Raw genomic sequence first — 26,278 nt, forward strand, 5'->3', positions numbered from 1 at the left:
AGAGAGGTGGTGGATGCACCATCCCTGGAGACATTCAAGGCCAGGCTGGATGTGGTTCTGGGCACTGCAGGGGGTTGGACTAGGTGACATTTGATGGTCCCTTCCAACCCGAACTATTCTATGATATGCTTGCCATATGATATCTGGTGGCTTGTGTTGCCTCTCTTTCCTTCTAAGATAGACTAACAGAGTGCCAGAAACCTACAAGTAACTGTCTGCCCCAAGCACACATGTATAAAGCCAAAGTCTCAATTCATGTAAATCAGCAGTAAATTCACCAGGGTAAGCAACAGCTACTTTGGGATCTGTTCAGCAACCATGAACTAACACACTCTCACCAAATTCTGAATTCAACGACATTTGTGCTTTGGAAATGTTTTACAATGTGGTCCATCAGAACTCTGCTTTTGATGGTCACACCATGAAATTGGAGAGATCTACAAAAAGGAGAAAAATAGGACAGGGTAAACTTCACTAAGATCATCAAAGTCAGGCTGTAAACTCGTCAAAGCAGACAGCTGCCACCATGTGCCAGTGTGTGCCTCCCTACCTCCTCCCAACCCTGAGAAACAAAGCAGCAAAGCAGCAATAAGGGAAAAATATTCATCAGCACAAGAAATGCAACGGAGAGGGGAATAATAATACATCCAGAAGAAATAAGATTTTGGGAAGTGACTACTGATTTCATTTGTTCCTTTCTAAAACATCCCTAGCTGAATACCCAAATAGCCAAGATTTCAGGAAGCGCTGGACACCCAAATATAAAAATGGCACCCTGGAAAAGTCCTAAAATTAAGCATCTAGCAATAGCAAAGGGATTCATTTAATCATTTTTTTCATACATACCACTACTATTAACAGTCTGCTTGATCCAGTCAACAAAAACACCAACATTTGTGTATACTCCTGGGTAGCTCTTCCTTCCACATCCCAAGCCCCAGCTAGTGATTCCATGAAGGGTGTAAAATCCCGAGTTATCTTCTGAAGGACAAACTAATGGGCCACCAGAATCACCCTGCACAAGGACAAAGGAATCTTGTCATGAGCTAACATCACTCCTTACGTTTTTAAATTATCAGTTCAGCTACAAGGGGTCCCAGCTGCTCACGTGCTTGGGGGTTTCTGTTTTTAAAAGATGGGAAAGAAATAACTCTTGTTCAAGGGAAGTACCTCATTTTGCAATAAGAGTAATTAAAATCCTACTATTAAGGAGTCTTTTAGTGTAAATCACCTACAGCCTGTTTGCAAAACAGCAAGAACGTGGTTTTAACGCTCCCCTTCTCAGAACTCATCTGGCCGTTCCCCTGGTATCACAAAGCAAAGGCGAAGTGTGCAACTTACTGTGCATGAGTCCTTGCCATCTTCCAGTGGGAATCCAGCACAGATCATCTTCCGGGTCACTTTACTAGGAAGATTTACATAATAGCTCTGACACGTGTCAAGCACCAGGATGGGGACTTCCAGCTGATGCAGTTTTTTCCCCTTTTCTCTGTCTTGAAGTAAAAGACATCCCAGAAACCAGTGGAGGCAGGAATTAGTGATTCCAGAAAGAAGCTTTACTCTTCCCATTTTCAAGTGGTCTCATCTAAATTATCTGCTTTCTCTCCTCCAACCCATTTCCCTGCATGTCTAGCTGAGTGAAAACTTTTTAGCACATCTGTTCTCCAGAACCTAACGTATAGATGAACGAACGAATGTTAGAACACAGAACATAGTATTTAAAACACAGCTATAGCATTCTCAACCTTGGGAACAGCAAAGACCGCGTACCTTCTTCATGTGCACCCCATCCCGTGACAACACACATGCTGGAAGGCTGCACCACCTCCTCCTCAGCAGGGAGGCACACTGGGCGCACATAGTGGTTGAACTCCAAGGGCTCAGCCAGTTGCAGTAAGGCAATATCAGAGTCCATAGTGGTCTTGTTAAAACTTGGATGTATAATGTACTGCTTTACCGACCTTTCCTAGGAAAGCAAGGACATGGACATTTTCTGAATGACCTGGAAATTTGAGTCTTACACTAATTTTGATGTTATAAATTTTCAGGCCATATGCAAGATGCCTTAAGAGGAGTACACTCTTAGAAGCACCTACTGAAGCCACTAGCTTTCTTACATCAACAAGTCACATGGACATGGCTAAGGGAACATGCAGGAAACTCCATCCAGCAAGTGTAAGAGGGTCTTGGAAAAACATTTGTCCAGTCTGGGGCAAAGTGGAAACTTGTGCCCCAATTATTTCTGTCTTGGTAACAGTCACCAGGGAATATAGAAACAATACACTCCACTCTCACACATCCTCCAGGATACTGAGTTTTGGAGTTCATTACTGGTGAAGGCACAGATCTGCGTTGATACAATTTCTCTGTTGGTCACACAAAAGCTGTTGTGTAAATGCAGATTAATCTCAGAGTGCAGGCTGTTAAAATGCTGGATCATGAACAACTTGGGAGAGGCATTTACACTACAGATTATTTTGCAAGATTGATTTCTATTTTATTATTAAGCTGAACTTATTGTACCTGTCTGTATTCTTCCTCTGTAAGATCATGAAGACCCGTTACCACCATCCATAAGTCTCTGTACAGTTCCCTTAAAAAAAGATAAGTACATTCCTAGGCTGATATAACTGCATTCTTGAAACCTGCACATCCTAAAACCTCTCCCACCCGAAATAGATGCCACGACCCTACATATTCCAGGACCACCAACTCCTGAGGCATTTTCCCATACAAATGTATGGAAACCTTCCCACTGACTTCTAGGGAGCATGAAATATTCTCATGATAAGACAGCAAGCAGGATCTCTTGAACGCAGAGGAAACTGAGAGAAAAGTTGCTTTATAAGGGCTGGGGGTTCCTCATGCAGAACACAAGGCCTGCATGATCCACATCATCCAGGGACAATGATGGTCTCTACCTTCTTAATGAAAAAAGGTGTGACCTCTAAAACATTACTGCCTATCAAATGATATAAAGAAATGCAACAAAAGCACTTCATTTCACCCTTTGGTTTCTTAACCAAACCCTCTCACTGCCTAAAAATCTATCATAACTCCCTGATGAAATTAGGTATGTAAAATCATTAAGCCATGTACACAAATTCTGATGTGAATCAGGCATCATACAATAGAGAACTCCTCCTTAACATGGCTCTCAAAGCAGTACCTTCAGCACAACACAACAATGCTCCCGATATAAAATTTTCAAACTAATATTTAGAAACTTAAAAGCCAAAGACCAAAATTCAAAACAACACTTGCATTTCAGGTCCCCAGTTTTGTGAGGGTGGGAAAGAGAATCAAAGAAATTGCAATTATAGATGTCTGAGCATCTTTGGCACCTGGCTTTTGAAAGCTTACTCTCATTTTCAAGTAATTGCAAATTTATTGTAATGATCAGCAATCCTGGAAGAATTTTTTTAAAACATTTTAATGACCCAGTGTATGTGAATTTTAAATTAATGTACTTGGGATTAATTTGAACTTCCAAACAGGTGGTGTTCAGCCTAAGAGATCAATAAAGAAGTTACACTTAAAGTATTTTCAAGAGGCCGGAAGTCACATATACTATCCCTTTGTCTCCTCTCAATAGAGACAGAAGAATTTCCACGTAATCTGATTTAACAGACTGATAAGTCCTTAATAAGCAAATGGCATCCATCATGTGCACAAAAGCCTCCTGTAGGTCCTCCAAAATCTACACAAATTCACTAGTTCTAAAATTTCTTGATAGGTTGATTCTACCAGGACAAAAACATGATCCATAAATGACCCAAACACTGAGAAATTACCTAAGAGGAAGTAGTAGATGACAAGGGACTTAGTATCTTGTCATCTCTTCTGCAAACAGATCTGAATGAAAACCAAACCTACAGAAGTAGGCTACTTAGCTCCTTAGTAGCCACTATGATCCTAGTACTTGCATGTGGAGCAAAAGAATCCAGTGACAGTGTGAGCCAAAAGAAGGCAGATCACAGAAACTGTGTCAGGCACCCTAAGCAGTACCACCATGCTGCAGAGATGCACCATGCATGTAACAGACATTTCCAGGGGAGGGTTCCTCTCAGGGTACTTACTTAGAATTAAAGCAGTGAGCAGCTGTGACAACCCATTCTTTGGCAAGAACTGCTCCTCCGCAGATATGCTCATCTGAAATTTGTACACTGACCTGCCAAGGCCATGAGTATGGTACAGCTTCTTCACCTCCAATTATCCTACTGAAGATGAACCTGGGCTGATTTGAAGGCATTCCACAAGTATTATCTGAAACAGAAAGCTCTGATGTTTCAACAAGTCTCTAGAAGTTAAGATTTGGAGAACCAACGAACAGTCTATTCAAAAGCTACTCCACAGCTTCTCAAGCTTCCTCCCTCCCCTTTTTGCTAAATCTTTCACCTTTCCTCATTACAAGAGATCCAAATGTTTACAAATAGCATTAGGAAATGATCTTAGCAAACACAGCTTCACCAAGGTGAAATCAACTGCTTAACTGCAAAAGTTTTAGCAATTAATATGGACTCACCCCATTTTCCACAAAGTACTGAAGACAAAAAGGGAAGTTCTAAAACACTGGTTATTATTTTCAACTACTCTGTACTCTTTGCAAAGCAAGTAGGTGTAAACTGATGTACAAGCTGAAATAATGCCACTGCGCTGCTGTAAACGACTTAACAAGATAAATGAAACAAGAAAACATAGGTTCTGCTGTTCTAAGCCAGAGCACTTCTGCGTTACCATGCCATCCATCAAATACTTGCAGAAAACACCATTTAAATTATACTTTAGAAGGTAATCCCTATTCCCATGAAGAACAGGACTGGAAACTCAGATTATCTTACCTGTTGTAACCTGTATTTCTTCAGTCATTTCCATATCTTGAAATTCTTCTTCACTAGTTGAATTCAAAGTATCTAAATCTAGCAAATGAAAATAGAAAATCTGTTAGCAGGCTGTCTTGTGTGATATTTTATTTCAAAATCACTTTTATTTCCTTTAGTATAATTTTTATAGGAGGAATAGATTTCTACAGTAGGGATCTGTGCTATTACATCTTTACATGACAGTAAATGCCATTTAAAATGCACCAGAATTCTCTTACACAAAATAAACCTCTCAGATTTTAGGTAGATTCACTGTTCCTCTTCACCCACTCAATAGGGCCTTTGTTTAATGCCTCAATGGGTTCACAATACAGGTTTTTCACTGAAACAATTTGTTAGATTAGAATCTCCTAGAGCAAAATAATTCTGAATAGTCATTTTCACCAAAGAGCCTTTTGTGCTGCACGGAAGAGGCAGTTTCCCACGTTACTTCTATTACCTGTTACACGAACAAAAGAGATTGTAGCTCTGAATCCTCCAAAGGTCTCTGTTTCATCAGAGTGAAAGACAACCAGCATCACAGCAGAGGAGCTTAGGACAGGTGCTGGCAGAGCAAATCCACAAGACTTAGCTAAAGATGAGAAAGCAAAAGTTCATTGCAGATTAACATGTACTTTTTCATCCTTAGCTCTTTCAACAGTAAGTACGTATATTCTAACACAGTATTTCTAGCTCACAAAGGGGATAAAAAAATAACTATGCACAAGAGAGGAGTAGAGATAAGTGGACTAAGGCTGAAGGACTGTTCTATTATGCCTGACAGCCTGTCCTTGTTCAGTAATTATCTCATAAGAACAAGGAGACTCTTGCATTATTTCATAAGAGTTTATTGTGGCATTCACCCTCGTAAGTTGCCATTACATATGGAACACACTGGAAACCTGATGTCCCCTTGTTAATGCTTCAGCAGTAGCATCTGCTAGCACTAACCTAAGCACCTGCATTAAGCAAGTGCTGAAAACCAGTTCACCAGGACAGGTCTTCCTCTCATTCAATGTAAGCCAGAGGAATCTCCAGCAAGGTAGCAAGAATTACACAAAAGCTCATCTAAAGAACAACTGGACTCTGAAAAGGGGTGCATTCTGTGCCTGATCATTACTGTAAAAATGAATTATTGTGTTATGGCCTCTCCTTCATTTACATGATTTCAGAAGTGCATTTTGTATAGAACTTGAATACACAAAATTGTTCTGCTCAATGTGCTTTTGCCTCTGCAAGTGGAACAGATGCAGCAATACCTACAAGTGTTTTTCAAGCTACTGAAACTACTACCTGTAGCACCACCTGGGACTCCAGAGGCAAGCTTTATTTTAAACTGTAAAACAAGGCTAGTGGAAGTCATAAAAGAACAAGGTCATGACCAAAATACACCAAAAACCAAAAGTCACACCAATTTCCTCTTCTTTCCCCACATCTTCATACACAGTTACAGCATCATAAGAGCAATCTTCACTTTCTTCTACTTCAAAAGACTGGTATGTCAGCTTTAAATAAATAAAAAATAAATACAAATAAATAAAACTGAACCTTGTTGTTAAATTCACACAGGGGAAAAAAAAAAATCAAAGATCTATAGTGAGGTCGTTAATTTCTCAATGATTTCTTCAGGGTTTGATTTCTGTGGTATTTCAACCTCTCACAGGTGATACATAGGATCATAGAATAGTTAGGGTTGGAAAGGACCTTAAGATTATCTAGTTCCAACCCCCCTGCCATGAGCAGGGACACCACACACTAAACTATGTTGCCCAGCATCATATATTACATTTGCTAGAAGAATCTGTCATGATAACATTTTAAGCAGGAAATCCTATTTTACTATAATCTAAAGGAAAAATTAAAATCTAAAGGAGAATTAAATTTTGGGATGGAAAGAAATTTCTCTTAACTGCACCCAGCACCATTATTCAAGTTTATGTTGCTTGATCTTGCTGTTCCTTAGCTACATAATTTCTTGTTTACTCAATGGTGCTCGCTTCCATTCTGTAGACACAAGAAAGGCTCATATTATACCTTGATTACATGGTTCTTTGGTGCACAAACAATCCATTGACAGTCTGCCATGTTGCTGTAGTGCTCTGGATAGTGCAGACTTTGTAACACTCCTTCTTCAAAAAGGACAGCTAAGGACTCGCAGCCGGAATCTGGAAATCCAGGAAAACAAAAATGTAGGTACTCTGATTTCCTGTCAAATCATTTACACACGCAAAAAAAAGTAAATAGAAAAGTAATAAAAATCTTGGGAGTGCTTTCACACGGCTGAGCAACAGAACAGGGCCAGGGCAGCAGGCAGGTCCTTGTGTCTGAGAAAGCTGCAAAGAAAACGTGGAATTTCTTCTTGGGCAGAAGAGCAATTCAACCCATGACTATAGCATTCCCCTGTGGCTACAGGCAGTACGCTGCCGGCACAGGTCTTTCTGTGGGGTGACAGAAGAGCAGGACATGGGCACGTCAGAAGAACATTTGCCAACTTTCTTTGGCCAGGAAAGCGGAAACATAAAACACAGCAAGAGGACGTATCTTCCTGATGGGCTATGCAGTGGCAAGGCCCCTCAGAGGGGGGATTCCTCCCTACGCTCTTCAAAGGAAAGAAACTATCTTGAAAAGCTGCAAAACCAGGAACAACAGGTATCTGTAACTGGATCATCCAGAGTCAGCAGATGGCCTTTGGGCCTGCTCCCTAGTGATGGTGAACCACTCTGCACAGCAAAACTGAAAGGGATCTTCTATGATGTGCATCTTAGCATTAGCTGCCTCCCTCAGGGCCCCCTCATGAAAGCACGCTTGGGACTAGCAAAGCAGCTTCCCTCTGCAAATTCTGCTCATTTGACTAATCTTCTAATTGAGTTTTAAAGCATTCTTGGTATTAGGGAAGGAAATGAGGTCTTAGATGAAGTGGATGGAGAAGAGGCAAAGTTAAAGGAGGACTTCTCTCAACAGCATCTAGCCTATCTCTTTCTGGCATCCCAGTTTCTCCACAATGTCACATGGCAGCCTAACCACATTCATTTGCTGATAACATCATCCACATGGAAATACCATAGGAGCTTCCTCTGATTAGTTTTCTCCTGAAAATTTTTTGCAGGTCACCACCCAAGAATGCAGACAGGTATATTAATTAGACTGAGACTTACCAGGAAGAACATCTGGTGCAATAGCTTTGTAGGTCATGGAAAAACCAGTTCCATAATCCTTGTTGTCAGAAACAAATTTCAGCCTTATACTACTGGAGCCAATCAAAATAGGTAATGGAAGATCTCCTCCACAGAACTTCCCTGAAACATAATGTTAGAGAATAATCACTGCTTCAAGTCTTTAGTCACTTGAGAAAACCTGCATGTACCATTTTTAGTTACAGCTTAAAACATATATAGCTAAAAAAAAACCTTAGCTATAAAAATTTTAGGATGAAAAGGAAATTGCCTACTCATTCCTCTACATTCCCTATTAATCCATCAGCCCAAATGAATGCACACTATTAAAAATCCTTGACACCAGAAAGTTGTGTGCTGACACAGTTCCCTACCAGGCATTTTCCATTCTTTTCTCCTCCCACATGCTTTTATTTTGAACTACATGTCACAATGCATTCATCAGGAAAACACAAGTAAGACACACTCAAACGCAACGTCCTCATTGAGTGTACTTGCTGTTAGAAGGAAAGGCTACGCTGACAGAATATGTCCAAGAATAAGGCGATGGCAACTCACCAACAAGTCTGTTGTCTTTTGAATAGACTGATAAAGAATCATAGTCGCAAAACGTTTCTGGCTCTATATCAAAGTGGGAAAAATGAAGCAATATATAGTTCCCTTCTGGCACAAATAGATTCCATACACACAATCTGGAACAAAAAATCAGTTCCCATTTAGAAAACTGCAGCAAAAAACCCAACCACACTGGTATGGGGAATAGTTTCTAAAAACTGTTTTGTCTACTTACTGGTGGTTTTGGTAGAACTGTTCAGGACTTCCAGGAAAACGTAATTCTCCTTCACTGTCAGCGAGTTTGCCATCCTGAACGCTACAAAATGCTGCATTGTAGAGTGAAAACAAAATGGAAGGAATTAGGTCTTATACATAAGTGAGCATCTGTTCCACCAAAAACCTCAAACATCTAGAGAATATTGTGGGACTCAAGATTGCTCAGCTGTTCCTTGTTTCTGCTGCCAGACTGATGCTGGGTCCTCTTTCTTCTCTCTTTCATTTGGAATTCTGAGAAGTCGGTTTTAAACCCTGTAATTTGGGAGCAGAAATGAAGTACTGCCCATGTGCTATCATATTTTATCGTAATAATGGCAGTGCTTGCTTTTTACCTTAAATAAACGATTTGTTACATTATGATTTCAGTATGAATATTTTTCAGGGAGGAAAAACGCGTGCCTCAGGACATAAGAACAGTGTTCACTGCAGCCATCCGTAGTAACGTCCTCAGCTATGTTACAGCAGGAGAATTTTGCAACAGTACAATATGTATTAAAGACACTCGAATAGACAAAGCAGTATAAGTATTGCTAGAAACAATTACTTACAAAAATTATCTCCTCTTGCCTTTTCTTCTCCTTGCAAGGTAAGCCAGTAAGGCATTTCTCAACAGCTATGTACATAACAACAAATTTAACAAGTCATGTACTTACAAGATTATCTTACCTGAAGTGTCCTAGTAAGACCAGTAAAAAATTTCAAAGAAAGATGCAAATAGCACTTCAATACCCAATTCTCACTGGCCGCAGCAAGTCTATCCAAACTGACCATGTGCCCCAGCTTGTTCATCATCTGAGAAATCTCACTCTAGATTGCTAAAATTCAAATGTTAAGATCTAGTTCACTAGAGTCGTTTCTACTATCTCATACTTGTGGATGTGTACATAGAACAGTGCACAACAAGAACATAAACATGGTAGGATCAAAGTAAGACTTTGGTTTTAAAATACATTACATTCAGGGTTGGATTTCATGTTTTGTTGGAGGGTTTTTTTATTTTATTCAGAGAAATAGCAGACAGGTAGATTCATCACAGACTGTGCAAAAGTTACAGTAATTTCCCTCAAACTTTCTAATTGTATCTATATTTTCGTACAGTATGAACTCCACTAACTAGATTTCATGCACTGCTTGAGGTTCTGTTCTACATTTTTCCCATTCATTTTATTTGCACTTCAGTAAAAATACAGCTTTTGTGTATGTAGCTAAGGAGAATTCCTTTTTAAGTAGTATTTTTTTTTTTACAGAAGTGGGATGGAAAAAAGTATCTATTTAAAGATTTTTAAAGTGCTTTGATGATTCAAGCTTCTTCACATTTCTTCCTTCATAGATTATGTCTCAGACTATTCTGGGGGGTCTTTTAACGCTCCAACACAGATAGAAGATACTGAAAATATACTGTACTCACCTGGGGAGCTTTTCATTTTCAGATCTAATAAAGGAGGAATAGGGAAGTGGGTGGAAAAAGAAGAATAAATTACTGTAGTTCCATATTCACAACGTAGGTTTTATTCTTATCTGTGTGAAATGGTAATTTTATACAGCTAGCACTGAGGCAAATTCAAATGTTTCTTGGGGACACACTGCCTACAATAAAGTAGGCTTAGAATTAAAACACAATTCAGGCAAATTCAGGCAATGCTGACTTTGGAATAAACAGTTCTGGAGTCGCCACTTTTAGAATTGATCATACACCAAAATAAGCCACCATTCAATCTGAGCAACGCAGTTCTCTCCTTCTACATACTTGTTGAGTAACACTGTACGTTTCAGGTAAGGGTAGCACCATGTCAGGGATACAGAGACATTTAGCCTGACAGCCATTAGAGTTAAGATCTTTTGCACGAGTGTGACTGTACAAAAGAGTGAGCAAGCAAAACCTAGTGCAGGGCAATCGAGAACTGTGTTTTCACTTTACCTACAACATCTCTTTTTCTGTTCGCTGGAGCCAACATCCTGTAATTCCCATGACAGCTGCTAATCGTATCAGTTTTTTCTGATAATGAAACAGGCCAACTCATGAATGTTTCATAAAAAGACCCTGTCTCTTCAATTGAAAACCACAGTATTTTTCAGAAGCTGAACCCTTTCCATTTTCCTCTGACAATAAGTCAAAGTTGAAGCTGGTTTCTAATGGGAATGTCTTATTCTGCCCCCACCCCAATTCTTTTTCTTATCATTAACCAGAAAAGCCTCTTAAACATCCCTCCTCAGTTTTTCAGTTCTCTGCATAAATTTTAACACAGTCTCTGAGACCTTTTAATGAAAATAGCCCAAACTGGAAGACAAAATCAATTCAGTTTCTTAATGCTTTGAGTGAAGTTCATCTCTGGATAGACTGTCATTTATAATCTCAGCTTTGTAAGTCCGGAAGTGATGGATAATTTTCATGCTGTTCCCCTGCACAGAGGGCACATATGTAGCCTTTTGGGCAAAGTAAGTGAAAGCACTCTGGAGAGCATGACTTTTCCCCATGTTGTTAGGTATGGAATTTCAGACACTTTCGACTTTCAGTGGTGAATTTCCACCTAAAAACAAAGCTAACTGGCTAGCTGCATAAAAGGACCATTCTTCAAGTTAAAAAAACCCATATATATTTAATCATACACACACATACATACAGTCCAAGTAGGAAGCAAAGTGTAAGAGAAGTAAACATTTACAATGCACTCAATTTGGTTCTGGCAACTGCCAATTAGTACCACATACTAAAGGCATTGTGAAAAGCTATAATGCTTTGCCAGGAGAAATAGGAAAGCTGTAAGTGCTGTATCTTGAAAAACACAACATTAAATGAAATACTACGAGACGGAAGAGTTGCCACAAGCATGGGACGCATTACTGTGGAGACTTAATACCAGCTCTCATGTTCTCCTGAACCCAGGAAAGCACCGCACTGAGGTCTGTGAATATCCCCGGAGATCCTCTGTTGTAATGTTTCTTCTTGTCATTACTTGCCCAGCCGCGAGCACATCCCATGCCCCAGGAGATGACACCAGCGAGAGTCCAGGCGCCATGCTTCCGTCTGCACAGAAGAGGGCCTCCCGAGTCTCCCTGTAAGCAAACAAGGAAGAGTCCGCAACCCACGAGTATGGGAATACCACTGAGCAAACCTTAAAGAGTTTATTGGGTTCTCCTTTGGGCCACACTAACAAACCTAAGGGACAGTAATTTTTGTGTGTGTGTGTGTTCAGTCAGGATTGTCAGGAAAGGGAGAGACAGGCTAATTCCCTCATGGGTGCACATCTGTTGTGTTTTAGCATGTAAAACGGAGTGAGAAGGTTTTGGGTTTTTTCAGCCCCATGGTAAGGAACAACCACCTAACCTTTGTCTCGCTTCCCTTCCTTCCTGTAACCCCAGGCAATACTTTCTATTTTTCTCCTTAGGATCTTAGGACCATTAATTTGTGAAGTGTTCTGAAGTTAAAAAGCCCTAAGCATTATTTCACCGGGATACATTTCATGTACTGGGATACATTTCATACTGGGAACCCGTCAGACATTTCATACAATAATTGAAATGGAATCATGTAATTAATGGTATTGGCCCACACGGAACCTCTGAAACAATTCACAGATCAAAACGTATACACTCCAAATACCACAGTTTACAGCTTATATATTCATTTAGGCACATAGAGCCTTTAGATTCTGAGAAGAACTTGTAAGTACACAAGACCCTCTGCTCAGCTGACCTGGCAGGCATCCTTTCCTCCGTCTGGGAACCCAGCACACATTATAGTATCACTTTGAATGGGTTTCTTTAAAGTTGATAATGCTCTTGAACACTCCCTTCTGTTTAGGATTGGCAGATTGACTTCATATAAGACCTGAGGGAGTACTCCATCTGAAAGACAAAAAAAAAAGTGTTAATGTGACATTACATTCACTGATGATTCACTTTCAGTGAACGTAATGTCACAGCCAATACACAATAAAAATCACTTGGAAACTTGCTTCAAGACATATGATGGTTACAAGCATGTTTTGATAAACACCCAGTTTTGTATATATAAGCAGCTTTACTTTGATAAATGTTTCAAAATCGAAATATAGGTCTATATATTGTAATGATCCATTCTGAGGTCACTTACAGGCTTAGAAGCTAGCACAGATCCCATCTTGAGACTACAATTCTTATGACCAGCTGATGGTTTCTTCTGGTCTGTGATCTACAAGATCAAGCTCTTAGCTTCAGAACTAAAGACACTGAGAAAACTGAATGTCAAAGAACAGTTGGAGTGGCTTACTCTCATTTAAACGGCCCCAGCCACAAGCAGTGCAGATATATCCTGCTTCAAACTTTTCACCTGGATCAGGAAGACACGCTGGCAAAACTGATGAACCTGCCACACATGGACATGGATTTTATTGGTAAGTATTTGAAAGAATAATAACAAAAAAACCCTTTCTTACTCAGATAGTCGTTTTGGTTGTTTATTTTTTAACTAAACGTATTTTTTTTTTCTGGCATCTGAAAAACCAATCTGGCATTTGATAATTTATCTGTGCCTCCAGTTCTGTGTTCTGGATTGGAAAAAGAAAGCCATAAGCACCACAAGTTTCAGCCTGGGCCTTGCCATTCAGCTTAGACTTAGCTGATATCACAGCAACCTAACGAAGCGAGCTAGAGCCTTTAGAAGAGCAAAGTGTCGGGTGGACTCTTCTGTGCACCTCAATATTACGTAAAAGTGATGTGAAGTAACCTTCCAGAAAACCTGACCATACAGCAGCGTACAGCTGAGAACCGGCTGGCTCATGGGCCAGGAAACTGAGAAGCAATGGCTGCACTCCCCTCCCCTCCCCTGCTGGCTCCAGATAGACCACTCTGCCACTACTGAAGATAATTCCATGCTCCTTTCCATAGTCTTCAGGAAGAGAAAGGGCTAAGAGCAGAGCGGGTGTTAGTAAGGTACAGACAGTACTGTGTCACGCTCCGAGCTCTGGTCTGCCTTTGACTAGCTTTACTGCTCCCCAAAGGCAGAAATCTCCACCTATACCTTAGATAAAAAATAAAGACACCTATTCAAATTTTATCTCCTGTATACAAAGAACAATTCCTTTTTCCTCAAGGGAGTATTAAGTCTGAAGACGACCATTTAATTCAACTGATAAATTTCTCTGACTTACCTCTGATATTTTAAATACTTCAGTGGCAAAATACTCTGAAAATGTTTAGGTTATACCTCTGGAAATGGTATAACCTGACAGCTGTGAAATGGGGTTAAATTGAGTTTCAAGACTTTTCACAGCATCTGGGAGAAGCAAAGGCCTTACACTGCCCCACTGAAAAAGATCATAGATAACTATGGCCTTACTGAAGTTGAAGGCTCCATCCAGCTTCAGAAGGGCAATGTCATAGTTCATAGGCCTTCTGGGGTCAAAGTTTGGATGCTTAATGACATATTTAACAGGGAGTGTCTGCTCGCCATTCTCCCTGATCCTTAAATCATGCTCTCCTGCAGTGACATCCAAATACTGGAGGACGTTCCTATAGAATAGAAAAAATAAAAGTTCAGCTATAGAATCTTAAAAATGAAAGGAAAAAATATAGTTGTTTTTAAACAGAGAAGATACTACTACTAATACTCAATACCTTTCATCTTCAGATGTTAGAACATTTAATACGTATGGTCAGCAGGAGCTGAGTATGGTCAGCAGGAGCTGAGTATGCCCTGCAGTAGCAATCAGGAAATGAAATGTGCAAGAAGAAAAATCATTTAGCTACACTCCTGACTAGGCTTTGGTGGTTCATTAAGGAACCAGGTGCCCTTACTGTGTTTAAAAACGTTCAGTCACACTGTTTTTTGCAGGAGGACAGAAGATTTGGACACAGGAAAATACAGGAAAAAAATAATACCACTTCTCAAGCATTTTCAGTTTATACCTTAAAAACAGTGAATCCTGCTTTAGTACCAGATCAAATGTGCAGCAAGATAACACAAAAACAATCATTATAGATTAGTTATTCTGCTTCAAATTTATCTACCAGACTTGAAGAATCACTTTCATATCAGGAAGCTTTATGCTGATTTAAATACTGCCTGTCCTTCTGTAGTTAATACAAAAGTTTTACTGCAATTTTTGGCTAATTTGACCAAGATGTGATCACACACAATGCCAGATACAGATCAAATTTATAACTGCAGGTGACCCATTAATACGAAGAGTCAGTATTAACTATATGGGAATTAGAACCTCAGTGAAGCCACCGCAGCATCAGAACTCAAACCTTCTGCACAACATTCACAGACCTCTTGGTTTTGTTTATTTGTTTGGGTTTTTATTAGCATTAAGGCTGAAATCATCAGCATACAAGAGATCAGTACTATATCCATTCACCATTTAATTGCAAATGAACATACTCCGCCAGTTGTTACTGCTAAAAAAGAATTCGGTCACCTGGTAATTATAGTCAGGTCCAGATTTTCACCTACATTTGCAAAATCAGTCTCCACCAACCCCTTTAAGTTTATTTTATTCTTCATTTCTGAGATATTCAAAGGATTTATTTCTCCCTTTCCATTAAAACATGGAAAATATTGGTTAAAAATAAGAGGCTAGGGCCTGTAAGTAATTGCCATAAAAAGATGCCCCAGCACACACACACTTTTACAATCCATGCTTTTCTGCTCCTGCAGCCTGCTCCAGCAATATCACATTCATACCTGTCTAAGATGCAGTGAGCTGCCGTGACCACCCACTGAGCAGAAACAATGGTGCCTCCACAGAAATGCTTCTGCCTCCGTTTCAAGGAAACCTGCATCATATAAAGAAGGCATGTCAAGTAAAGGAAAATCTTTTTATCTGGTCTGATGGCATGCAAGGAAGCAAGGAGAGACTACATTCAGGTACTCTCTGAAGATTCCCACAGCTAAAGCACATGCAGCATTTTCAAGCAAACACATTTCCATAGCATTCTTACAGTCCTCGAAGCTAAGAGTTTCTAACCCTTGCTGTTCTCCTTCAGCTGTGACTTGCTTAGGTGCCCTATTTTTAGGCAGTTTCAGCCCTGCCTCTTTACAGTACTTATTTACAGTTGCTCTTCCAGGAATAATGATAAACAGAACTGCAAGCCGCCAGGGAGCAAGACATGTGCCATGTCCTCTCCGCCTGCTTCACTGCTTTTCATAAAAGCAGGGTAGAGCCCAACAATACACTTCAAGTGTCAGTAAGCACAAAGTGTTCTCGTTTTCCTCTTTAGTAATTTCTAGGAGAAGTCAGGACTTAGTTCTGAAGATAAAAACACATTGTGCAAACCTGCCACGGATGTGAGCCTTTTTTCACCTGGTTTCCCCCAACAATCCGAGTGAAAAGGTTAAGGTAACTCCATGGTTTTGTTTCTTGAAATTTCTGCCCACACTTAGGATCTGAGGAGTAAAACGGGGAAAATAAGGAAGGATTCAGTCTGGATTTAAGTTTTTCTACTCTTTTGGTAACACAGGATTGGAAGGCATGGCCTGGTGCAGAGGTTAGTGCAGTCTCTCTGCCATGACAGGAACCACATCTTGTAATTCCTAACACAAACTGCCCAAAATAAGGCTAAACTGAGCTAGGAAAAAGGCAACGTACTTTATTTTGTGGAAGTTCTCCAAATGAGCACTTCTTGGATCAACTTTATCACAAATACAAATTTTGCCTTCCATGAGTGAATGTGTGTGTACATGTATTCTAATATTCTCATTAGGTCCATGCTTACTTGAGCTCTCTGAATGTCAGCCTTCTTTTTCAAGCAAGCTTTGAAATTATTTGGGGACTAAATCACTGTTTCATTATTGTTTTTAGAAATCCCTTCACACCCAGCACTCGTATTTAAAATACTTTGGGGTTAGACAAACAGGGTCAAAACATACAACATACAGACCTGGATGACCAATGACAGTGGCTAAATTTCTTCAGAACATCTATTACTGTGCCAACTTCATTTCTTCTTCACTCACCATTATTATCATTTACTATGGTTAAGTGGAGCTGATAATATTTATGTGTTGGGCAAGAAGTGTATTTCTAGAAACAAAAATCTGTGGTACTCATCTTTGGATGAGTACTGATTTGGCACTCTTTTCAGAAAGAGAAGCAAAACAGCCAGTTCTGCTAAAGAGCACATCATAACAGAGGGATTCTGTGTCGTGCACTTCCCAAACCCCGCAGTGGCCTCCGATTCATTTTTTGTCCCCTATATGAAAACTCATTGAATTCAAACATATCTCAGTACAAATTCTGTTCAGTGCTAAACTGGGAAAAAATTGGCATCCATAAGCTTGTGACATGTAGCTGTTGTTTTGGCAGATAAGTGGCTGCATTCAAATGCTAGATGACCAACAGTTGTATACACTGCCGGAAAAACATGGAACCCTGCAAACTGTAAAATGCAGCTTACAACACCTAGAAAAAGGGGTTTGTGATCATCCTGAGGATTAGCATGGCTGATGGAAGTGATTACAATGTCACAGTAACGCTGACACAACGCTACTTACCCTAGCTTTTAAATCAAGAGGGCTTTATATAAAAATGTGCTAGTTCATTTATCCGACTTTTTTCATCCTTTCCTAATTCTCACTGCACCCACCTTTGTCCCATGTGCAAAGACACAGTGAAGAAAGGGGGAAAACATAACAGAGACAAAAGTTTAAAAACTGGGATCTAGGTTTTGCCAAAAGGAGTTTGGTACTGTGGGGGAAATCAGATTCAGAAACTAAAACTTTTCCTTTTTAATGTCAGCATGGAATAACATACTTAAAAGTTACAAGTTAATATTTGTAGCAATATTATTCCAAATTTATGTTATCTATATTTTGACAAACTCTAAAATGTTCTATGCCTTGGCATTTGTAAGCCATGATTCAAGCTGGGAATCAAGGTATGTAAATCAAGGTATGATTCCCAACTGCTTTGCAGACTGCTTCAGGTTCGATGTCATCCGATGAGAGACTTCTGTGTAAACTGCACCACATCCATCTGCATGGCAGGACGGTGAAGCCAGTGAATACTGTTCTATAGAATACTATACTTTGGACTGATTAACTGAGCAACTTGTTATAATGGTTTAGATACCACACCTATTTTGACAGCCAAAATAGAGTTTTTACAGCGAAAACATTTGATTTGCAGCACTTTGGAAATTAGACTGTAAATTTCCTTTTTTACTACTGCATATTTAAAACAGAAGCAAAAAGGCCATGCAAACAGCTAACTCTAATTTCCAAGCCAGTTTGCCACAAATCATGAGGGAAACAAGAACAACTGCAATCATTAATTGTTCCAAAAAAAGAATACTCTGGATTCTAAGATGTCAGACAACGGATGAGAGGATCCACTGTATTCTGTTCGCAGCCTGTGGGTAACATGATAAACCATGATCTTCTTTAGCTTGCTGCAAATCTGAGAGCATTGAATTTTATTTAATTAATTATAAGCCATATTTAATGTTATTCATTCTGAATCATAGAGGAATCTGGCAAAAGTTTCCTAAGAATTACTCGTTAAAAAATAATTCTCAGTTACAGACTTGGATTGGAATAAAGGTAAAGAATGAAACCTAGACCAATTATTCGAATGCTACCTTGTGTCTAGGTCTGTGAACTCTTAAGGTAAAAAACCTCAGAGGGTGAAACTAGCGCAACTTCTTTCCCATGCTTGCCCACTGCCTAAGAACAAAGCTGTTCGTACCTAGAAATCTGTTAGAGCTAGATGTGGAATTTTCATCCTACCTTTCTGAAGAGTGGATGGTGCAGCATGAAACTCAGTAATACAAACTATCCCCGTCAGGAGTAACTGCAGCTTACTGGGGACAACGTGCATCTTGGGGTGCTAAATGACTGAGTGAAAACAAGGAGAGGTTTTATAGGGAGAAAGAAACCCAAATACTCCACTCCGGGAGAACAGCAACTAATTGAAGCAGAAGTTACTCATTAATCCAGCCATAAAGCACTTACCTGCACAAGTAAGTCTTCCAAATTTAATGGAGCATGATTCTTTTATATGCCATTTCTGAAGTCTTTGCTGTAAAATACTAGCCAACACCCTGCCTAAAACTATCTTTTCAGACAAAATGAAGGTTTTTTTGCTAGCAACACTTACCCAGGCTGATGTACACATTGAATTAGAACACACATGAACAGAATGGAAATTGTAGGGGGAAACAGCAATTGACGTAGCTTTTAAAGAGGCGATACTTTAGATTTTCTGCACGCTTTATATTTAGCCAACTTTACAGACCTGAGAAACATGCCAAAAGTTTACCACTTTGTTGGCAGTGTTGTACAAGACAAAGATAGCTCTCCACATCCAAGTGCCGCTCAGCGTTTGCATCCCATTTTTGAAAGGCAACTAAGGAGGACAGGGCTCAGCTGTTCAGAATACTTCACTATTGCTGCCCCGCCAGTTCCAAGTCACTTTGATGACTAAACTCCACTTTCAACAGCAATTTAAGTGCAAGTTTTGTAGAAGGCTATTCAAATCCCAAATAAGGAACACATCAGCTGAATTAAAAGACTTCACAAAACAGAAAACATAAGTTAAATTATCCTGCAAATTCACCACTTAAAACTTTCGTCTTATCAGTTCTAGCAAGTATTGCCTGGCTTGGAAATGACTGAACAAAGTGGTAAACACAATTAAATACTGCCCGAACTCTCTTAAATTCGTATGAAATAAGCACCAAGTAAGACATTAGAGGCACCAAGAGAAGCAATAGATTTACTATGGATGACAGAAGCTACAAGACTCATTTGTACCAGAAAGGGCAAGCGGTATTCATACCTGGGAACAAAGAAATATTTACACAAGACAGGGAAAATCATCATTTGTTTGTGGGTTTTTTTTCCCTTGGCTTAAGTGGTTGAGATCCACAGCTTCCCCTGTCTTTGTAAAAAATAATTCAATATCTCCACCTTCAATATTCCCACAAAGCCCACAATTTTCACACGAGAAATGCATCAAACTTTGAAGCAGAAACACAGAGGGAACAACATGCATGTTAATTCCAATTCGAGTCCTGAACCCCTGCATAGTAACAACTTACCAAAATTAAATTTTTTTTCAAGATGCCAACAGGTAAATGCAAAACACTTATTCTTTTAAAAGAAGTTGCAAAAGTAACGTGGTTGCCATCACAATTGGACAAGACTCACGTTTTTTACTTATGCTCAGGCTCCCAGTGAAAATCATCTTGTACTTGACTCATTAACCCCAGTCTATTGAATACGTCCTATTATCTGGCCAAGGATTTCACAGTAACTTCCCAATCCACCATCAGTCAACATCCCAAAAATCATTTATGTGTTTATTCAGTTCTAGGGTTTTGTTGTTCTTTACCTCTGCGAGTCAGAGGATCACAAAAACCAGCTTTTACTCCAAATATGGAGTTTCAAAACAAAATCTGAATACAAACTCTATCCTAGAAAGTCTGCGGTGCAGATGTTGTTTGCTATAAGCATTCAGAACTTTTTAAGTCTGCAGTTTTCCCACTGGTTCTGTGGAGATCCCTAGTTCTGCACCTTCTGAAACCCGCATCACCTGTATCACCCCCGCTCAAATAAAAGACTTGAAAAGCTGCTTTCCTTTATGAATTAATTTTTATTTTGCAGGGACAAAACAAATAAACAAAAAAACCCCAAAACCCCTAATCCCCAAAATCGGATCCATGTACAGTAGAGCTCTCTGATCACCTGCCACAACGACCTCCTTCGGAATGATTCCATCCAACAGGAAGATATAAAACCAAGAATAAAACCCCTCACGGTTACAAGTGATACTGTGCAAACTAAATCTGTCACATTATCCATGAGAAACAGAAGCATCCGACCCACTGGCAAATGGAGAAACAATAAGCTCGTTTCAAATTTATGACACAAGAGGCAATACTTACTGTGCCGCAGCCAAAGAGGTCAGAAAGAAAAAGCATAGAAGGGCATGTTCTGTACAACCTGCTCTTTATCTGGGATGGCAAAACAGAAGCGCAGGCTTCCTTATCCTGCCTTTTTTGCTACGTATTTGTCTTTCTCCTAAAACTGTTCTCTTTATACTTTGTGCAGACACAGACACTAATGACCTTACCTACTTCTCCCACTGGATAGCTGCTATTGCTCTTAAAACTCACAGCTTTGGCAGGCAGCACCGACAGCATCACTCCTTAAAGGCTGGCAAAGGTCAAATCTTACAACTTGATCTCCACCCACACATTTGCTCTGAATCCCAATGCAGAGCTGGCTGTGTATCCTGTTAGTGTCCTGGAGCTTCGTAGTTGGAAAAAACCCCAAAAGTCATTAAACCACTGACTGCTCAAAATGGCTGGATCCATGCTTTAGCAGGTAGAGCCAGTCCCTAGCCCCAAAATATGAGTGCTCATCAATGCTAACCAGTCTGGCCTGTCCCTTCTTCTGCACCCTCCAGAATGTTTGCTCTGTCTTCTGGTATTGAAGGGTTTATAAGGAGGGTTCGAAGGGTGGTGGATGTTTTCTCAGTGGTTAGCAGACCACCGAGATGGCCAGAATGCAAGATAAGAAAAACCACTTTCTAGTCTTGCTGGAAAAGTCGCTTCGTGTTGCTCTTCCTGACTGAGGAAGAAGAAAGGTGGAAAATTTATGCACCTTGTGACGATGTGAAGTTTAAGAGAAGAGGGAACAAAGAGTGAAGGACAGAGGGTGGGGAAGGTAAAACAAGCTGCAAATGCTGCTTAGTAAATAACCTGGTAGATCAGTAGAAAAGACACATTTAAATTTGAACGTAGTTTTTTAGGTTTGGTTGCAAAACTGCTGGAAAACCTATTAGTCAATAAAACCAATAGGTTCATATTTTAAACAAGATATAATGTCTTGAAATATTAAAGTTCATAAATCTTACCATTCATATATTACATTTAAGAATCCAGAAGGTCTTACCTGAAAGCAGATTTAGTTTTAATAAGGAGTAAATGTATTCATGCTTTGATAGTTGTGCATGAACTTTTATTTTCCAGCAAACTTATTCCTCACCAATTTTAACCTATTGAAATATCAGTGACTTGATTCAAATCATGCCCAAGTTTGATGTATCAAGAAATTCGAGTTTAATTCTCAAGATAAGCCCACTATTGCCTGCCATTTCCCAAAAATGAAAGAAGACATTGTGACGTATATAAAAGACCCTGAGTAGCACCAGCACAAAAGTCACTTCAGTTTTAATATGCTTAAACCCCACCACCACACACATTGAGATTCATTCACTGTTTTCAGCTGAAGCCTTCCTGTTACTGCTAAGATCAGTACACTGAAAAGCTGAGGGAAATTATCTTCCTGCCATTCTCAATTCCTAGTACCAAAACATTAAATAACTCTTCAACTCACAAATGTTGTTTTCCCTCTCCCCGTCTACAACCGTAGTCCCATCTCAGCAGAACCATGCCATTCTGCTGTGTTAAGCCTTTAGCTGAGACTCATGAACTTTTCTAGACCAGCAGAGGTCACTGACAAATTTGCTTGACCTCCTACAAAAGATAAGCTACATAACTTCACCTAAACCTTCCCACATGAATCCTAGTTTTAGAGTTCAGGATTACAGTTAGGTTTAGGTAATCACTGCAAAAAACATCAGCAAACTAAAATTTTGCAGTAATAATGCTCACAATGCCATCCTTAATTTTCCAGAAGTATTCATATCCATGATTTTTCAGTTGCTGAGGCATTTTTGGGAAGAAAAATGTCTGCCTGAAAATTAAGCAAATAATAAAGTTCAAAGATCAGTTTTAAGCCAGTACCCTTTTGAACCTGTTTAATATCCATCTATTAATAAAACAGTGTTGACAATTGATTGCTGCTACACAAGGACAAACTCTAACTTTTGAAAGCACACATGGAAAATGCCTCACAAGTGATCCAAAGAAATGATGTATGATCTCACAGTGTTTGGAAGTTCATGATAGCTTTAAACAACCCAAGCTTAGGCTGCTACCAAGAGGGCAGTTGTGCCCCATCTCACATGCAAGTGCCTGTAAGTGCTTGTTGCTGCCATTCCCCTTGCTCTAGCCTCACTTCTGGTCAGGCTGTGCGGACAACTGAATACTCTGCTTTTTTATGTAGCTGGATTTACTTTTATAGCTGGATTGGTTTCTTGATCAATGATGTTAGTCAAAAATTGAATGTTAGAGCTAATGCAAAGGAGGAGGAATGAATGCATGCATGCATGCACTAGACAGATCAGTCCATTCCTTTTTATTGCAGCCTCCACTTACAATTTAAAATATGTAAAGCAATCTTGAAACTTCATCCAGACAGGGATTTAGACACAATATTGTCCTAAAAACAGACCCGGAGTTTTCAGATCTGTTCCAAGCTTTGCTCCAACCTCCAGTCTGGTTCTGGTTAGAACACTTGTCTCAGCCAAATGTTTTGCAATAGTTAAGCACCAACTATCACATTCTGGTTGTTACAAAGCCCCTTTTCTTAGGGTGTGAAGATCCCTGAAAGGGCAAAGTATCTTTATAGACTTTTAGCAGCATTGCAGAAGTTAAAAAATATAGTCTCCTAGTAACTCCATAGTTCAAGCAGTTGCCACTACCATGACACAAGTTACATCCACTCCACATCCTCCCAAGTATTAGTCAGCCTAATATATCATTTCCCTTGGATGCAGACCACTTTATGGGACTTTGTGCTTTTAACATTTCTTCCCCCACTACCACTGTGTTCCCATTACAACCCTCCACATAACTGAAAGGGACAGTGTTCTGGCCTCACAGAGATATTTGGTTATGTTTTATTGTTTCTAATTAACTAAAGCAGGCACTCAGAGGGAGCAGTAAAACAGATGGCTTCTGGTAATGGTTTTACTTCAACTTGCTAAATCATCCTAAATTCTTCGGTTGACCTGTCAGGGCAGAGAACAAAGCATACAATAGCAAGAATGTTCAAAAGAGTACTTGGTGGAATAAGAACTCACAGAACCCCCCATAACACTGTTTCCCAGAACATTTGGTCTTTAATTCAAGCTTTTGGATACGCATCAAGATCTGAGTCTCCTGTGCAAAAAAAAAGGAGCACAGCTTTAGAGGAAAACGTGCTAAGCTCTTTTTAATTACAGCAGAGCAAAGTACTGAAGTTGCTATATTAGCCAAAAGTAAGTAGTAACCAAGAACTAGAAACACCTGCTGGCCTTTTCCCACTTTCACAACTCCTCCATTTTTCCTGCTTTCAGACCTCCCCGATATGAGAGTTGTAGATGCAGGCTCAATTACTTGCATCTGCAATGATTAATGCTACAACACACGTTTTCCTTTTGTAGCAAAGTCTTCTCATGAACCTAAATTTTACCTTTCAAAGTAAACAAGATGATGAACACCAAAAATACTGCAGGCTGTGAAAATGTATTAATATACAGGCCAAAGATTCCCTGCAGAGAGTCCAGCCTTATATCTGCAGATTAATTGGGAAAAGACAAATGAAGGAAGAGAAAGGGAATACTTAGTGCTTAGCTCAGGTATTTGGCCTGAATATCTCAAACTGCTTTATAAGGAAAGATCAATACTAGGGAAAGTCTGGCATCTGCTTCAAGAAAAATCAGTGACCATCAGAAACATGCTGCTCACTTAGCTCGCAAACATATAGCATCCCCTCAGGAATGCTTTGTTGCTATTGAAGTGCATAATTTTTAGCACAGTGGTAGCTCCTCAATGCAAACATACATCAAAAGCAGAGGAACACTAAAGCATTAATTTTGTGTGACTGCACTATTTTATGCTAACATGGTAACAATTACTGGGTTTGTTCTGTAGGTATCTAGACCCTGTATTTAGCATCCTATCACATCCGGAAGAATAAATCCAGAAATGCAATGAACCCGAGTTCCTGAGGTATTGTACCACAGAGATGTTAATATAAGCAGGAAGGGTGTGAGGTCCTGGCTCTCCTCACTCAGCAGCACCTTGACCACATGAGATGTAAGGCACTGGAGACACAGGGTTTCCAGTGCTGCACAGCTTTGTGCACAGAGACCAGATTCCATCCATCCTTCCTCAATATTGCTCCCACTGTCACTGTAGTGTGCACAGAGAAGAGCCCTAAGAATGCCTTATACAGCTCACTGCTGCAAGACAAGTACTCCAGTTAACCAGCACATTTTTATATCATACCCCATTTCACCACAGACAGTTGAAACGATACCAGCGCAATCTGCCATGCTTTGGCTGAACAAATTTCATCAAGCAGGCTGTCTAGATTTGGAGACAGAAGCCTTTATTCCAAGAATGTGATTTCTTCTCCAAGCATAACCAATGATAAAGGCCAGAATGCTTTGCAGTGTAACTAGTTAGGCCACTTAAATATATATATATATATATATACACATACCTATTAAGATTTATCATTTTTCACCTCAGCATCCTCCTGGTAGGAATCATTCTGATATGCACATATTGACTATCTCATAAGAATAAATCTCCAGCTCATTTAAGTGCTTTACTTGCTGCTTCTCTCATCTTCAGGCCTGATACTATAACATCATAATTGGACATGCCACATTTTCAAAGACTGGTTAAGCATTTCTGGTATGGCTTTAGCATTTCATCATGAAACACAAACAAGTCCTGAATATAAGAGCTGAAAACAAGGAAACACCTTTGGTATAGCCTTTTGGTAATTGGATTGGGGTTTTTTATACCAGACACTATAAATGAGGTATATACTGATAAGTGACAGATGCAACAGGAACATCAAGTAGGAAAAGGGGCCATACAACCTCTTCCCTGTCACCGGTGAGAAACGGTTACAGTCCTGTTTCCCCTCATGTCTTCAGGTAATCTTGTCCCAGCTATACATTTACCAGCAAGTTGTGACTATAGACTTGTATTAGGTTTCAGTGGCAAGGTTTGGGTAGCAGGGGGGTTACAGGGGTGGCTTCTATGAGAAGCTGCTAGAAGCTTCCCTTATGTCCAATGGAGCCAGTATTAGCCAGCTCCAAGGTGGACCCCTTGCTGGACAAGGCAGTACCAGTGCCTCTGGCATAATGTACTTAAGAAGAGGAAAAAGTTATTGTGCAGAAGCAATTGCACCTGCTGAGAGAAGTGAAAATATATGAGAGCAACAGCCCTGCAGCCACGAAGGTCAGTGAAGGATGAGGGCAAGGAGGCACTCTAGGTGGTAGAGCAGAGATGCTCCTGCAGCCCACGGAGAGGCAGGCTGTGCCCCTGCGGGCCATAGAGGCTCACAGTGGAGGAGATCTCTACCTGCAGACCAGGGAGGACCCCACGCCAGAGTGAGGGAATGCCCAAAAGGAGGCTATTGACCCTGTGGGAACCCCACACTGGAGCAGGCTCCTGGCAGGACCTGTGGCCCTGTGCGGGAAAAAAGCCCACCTTGGAGCAGGTTTGCTGGCAGGACTTGTGATTCTACAGTGGACCTGCACTGGAGCAGACACCACTTTGATGGATGGACCACTCAGT

At 40.0% G+C, this 26,278-nt stretch overlaps 1 protein-coding gene across 1 annotated transcript; it reads right to left on the bottom strand.

Annotated features, from left to right (window-relative positions):
- Positions 1 to 823: 823 nt before the first annotated feature.
- Positions 824 to 18,666, bottom strand: OVCH2 (ovochymase 2). The gene is made up of 20 exons (XM_010016332.1): positions 18,576 to 18,666; positions 16,126 to 16,235; positions 15,534 to 15,625; positions 14,184 to 14,356; positions 13,116 to 13,211; positions 12,561 to 12,712; positions 11,725 to 11,920; positions 10,275 to 10,298; positions 8,826 to 8,916; positions 8,594 to 8,727; positions 8,018 to 8,158; positions 6,897 to 7,027; positions 6,274 to 6,367; positions 5,323 to 5,454; positions 4,842 to 4,919; positions 4,080 to 4,266; positions 2,524 to 2,593; positions 1,771 to 1,966; positions 1,342 to 1,493; positions 824 to 1,015 (listed from the first exon to the last, which is right to left on the bottom strand). Exons 1-20 carry the CDS (start codon positions 18,664 to 18,666, stop codon positions 824 to 826), a joined length of 2,532 nt encoding a protein of 843 aa, XP_010014634.1.
- Positions 18,667 to 26,278: the final 7,612 nt, after the last annotated feature.

Source organism: Nestor notabilis, unplaced genomic scaffold (assembly GCF_000696875.1).
Source record: "Nestor notabilis isolate BGI_N333 unplaced genomic scaffold, ASM69687v1 scaffold8926, whole genome shotgun sequence".
NCBI lineage: Eukaryota > Metazoa > Chordata > Aves > Psittaciformes > Psittacidae > Nestor > Nestor notabilis.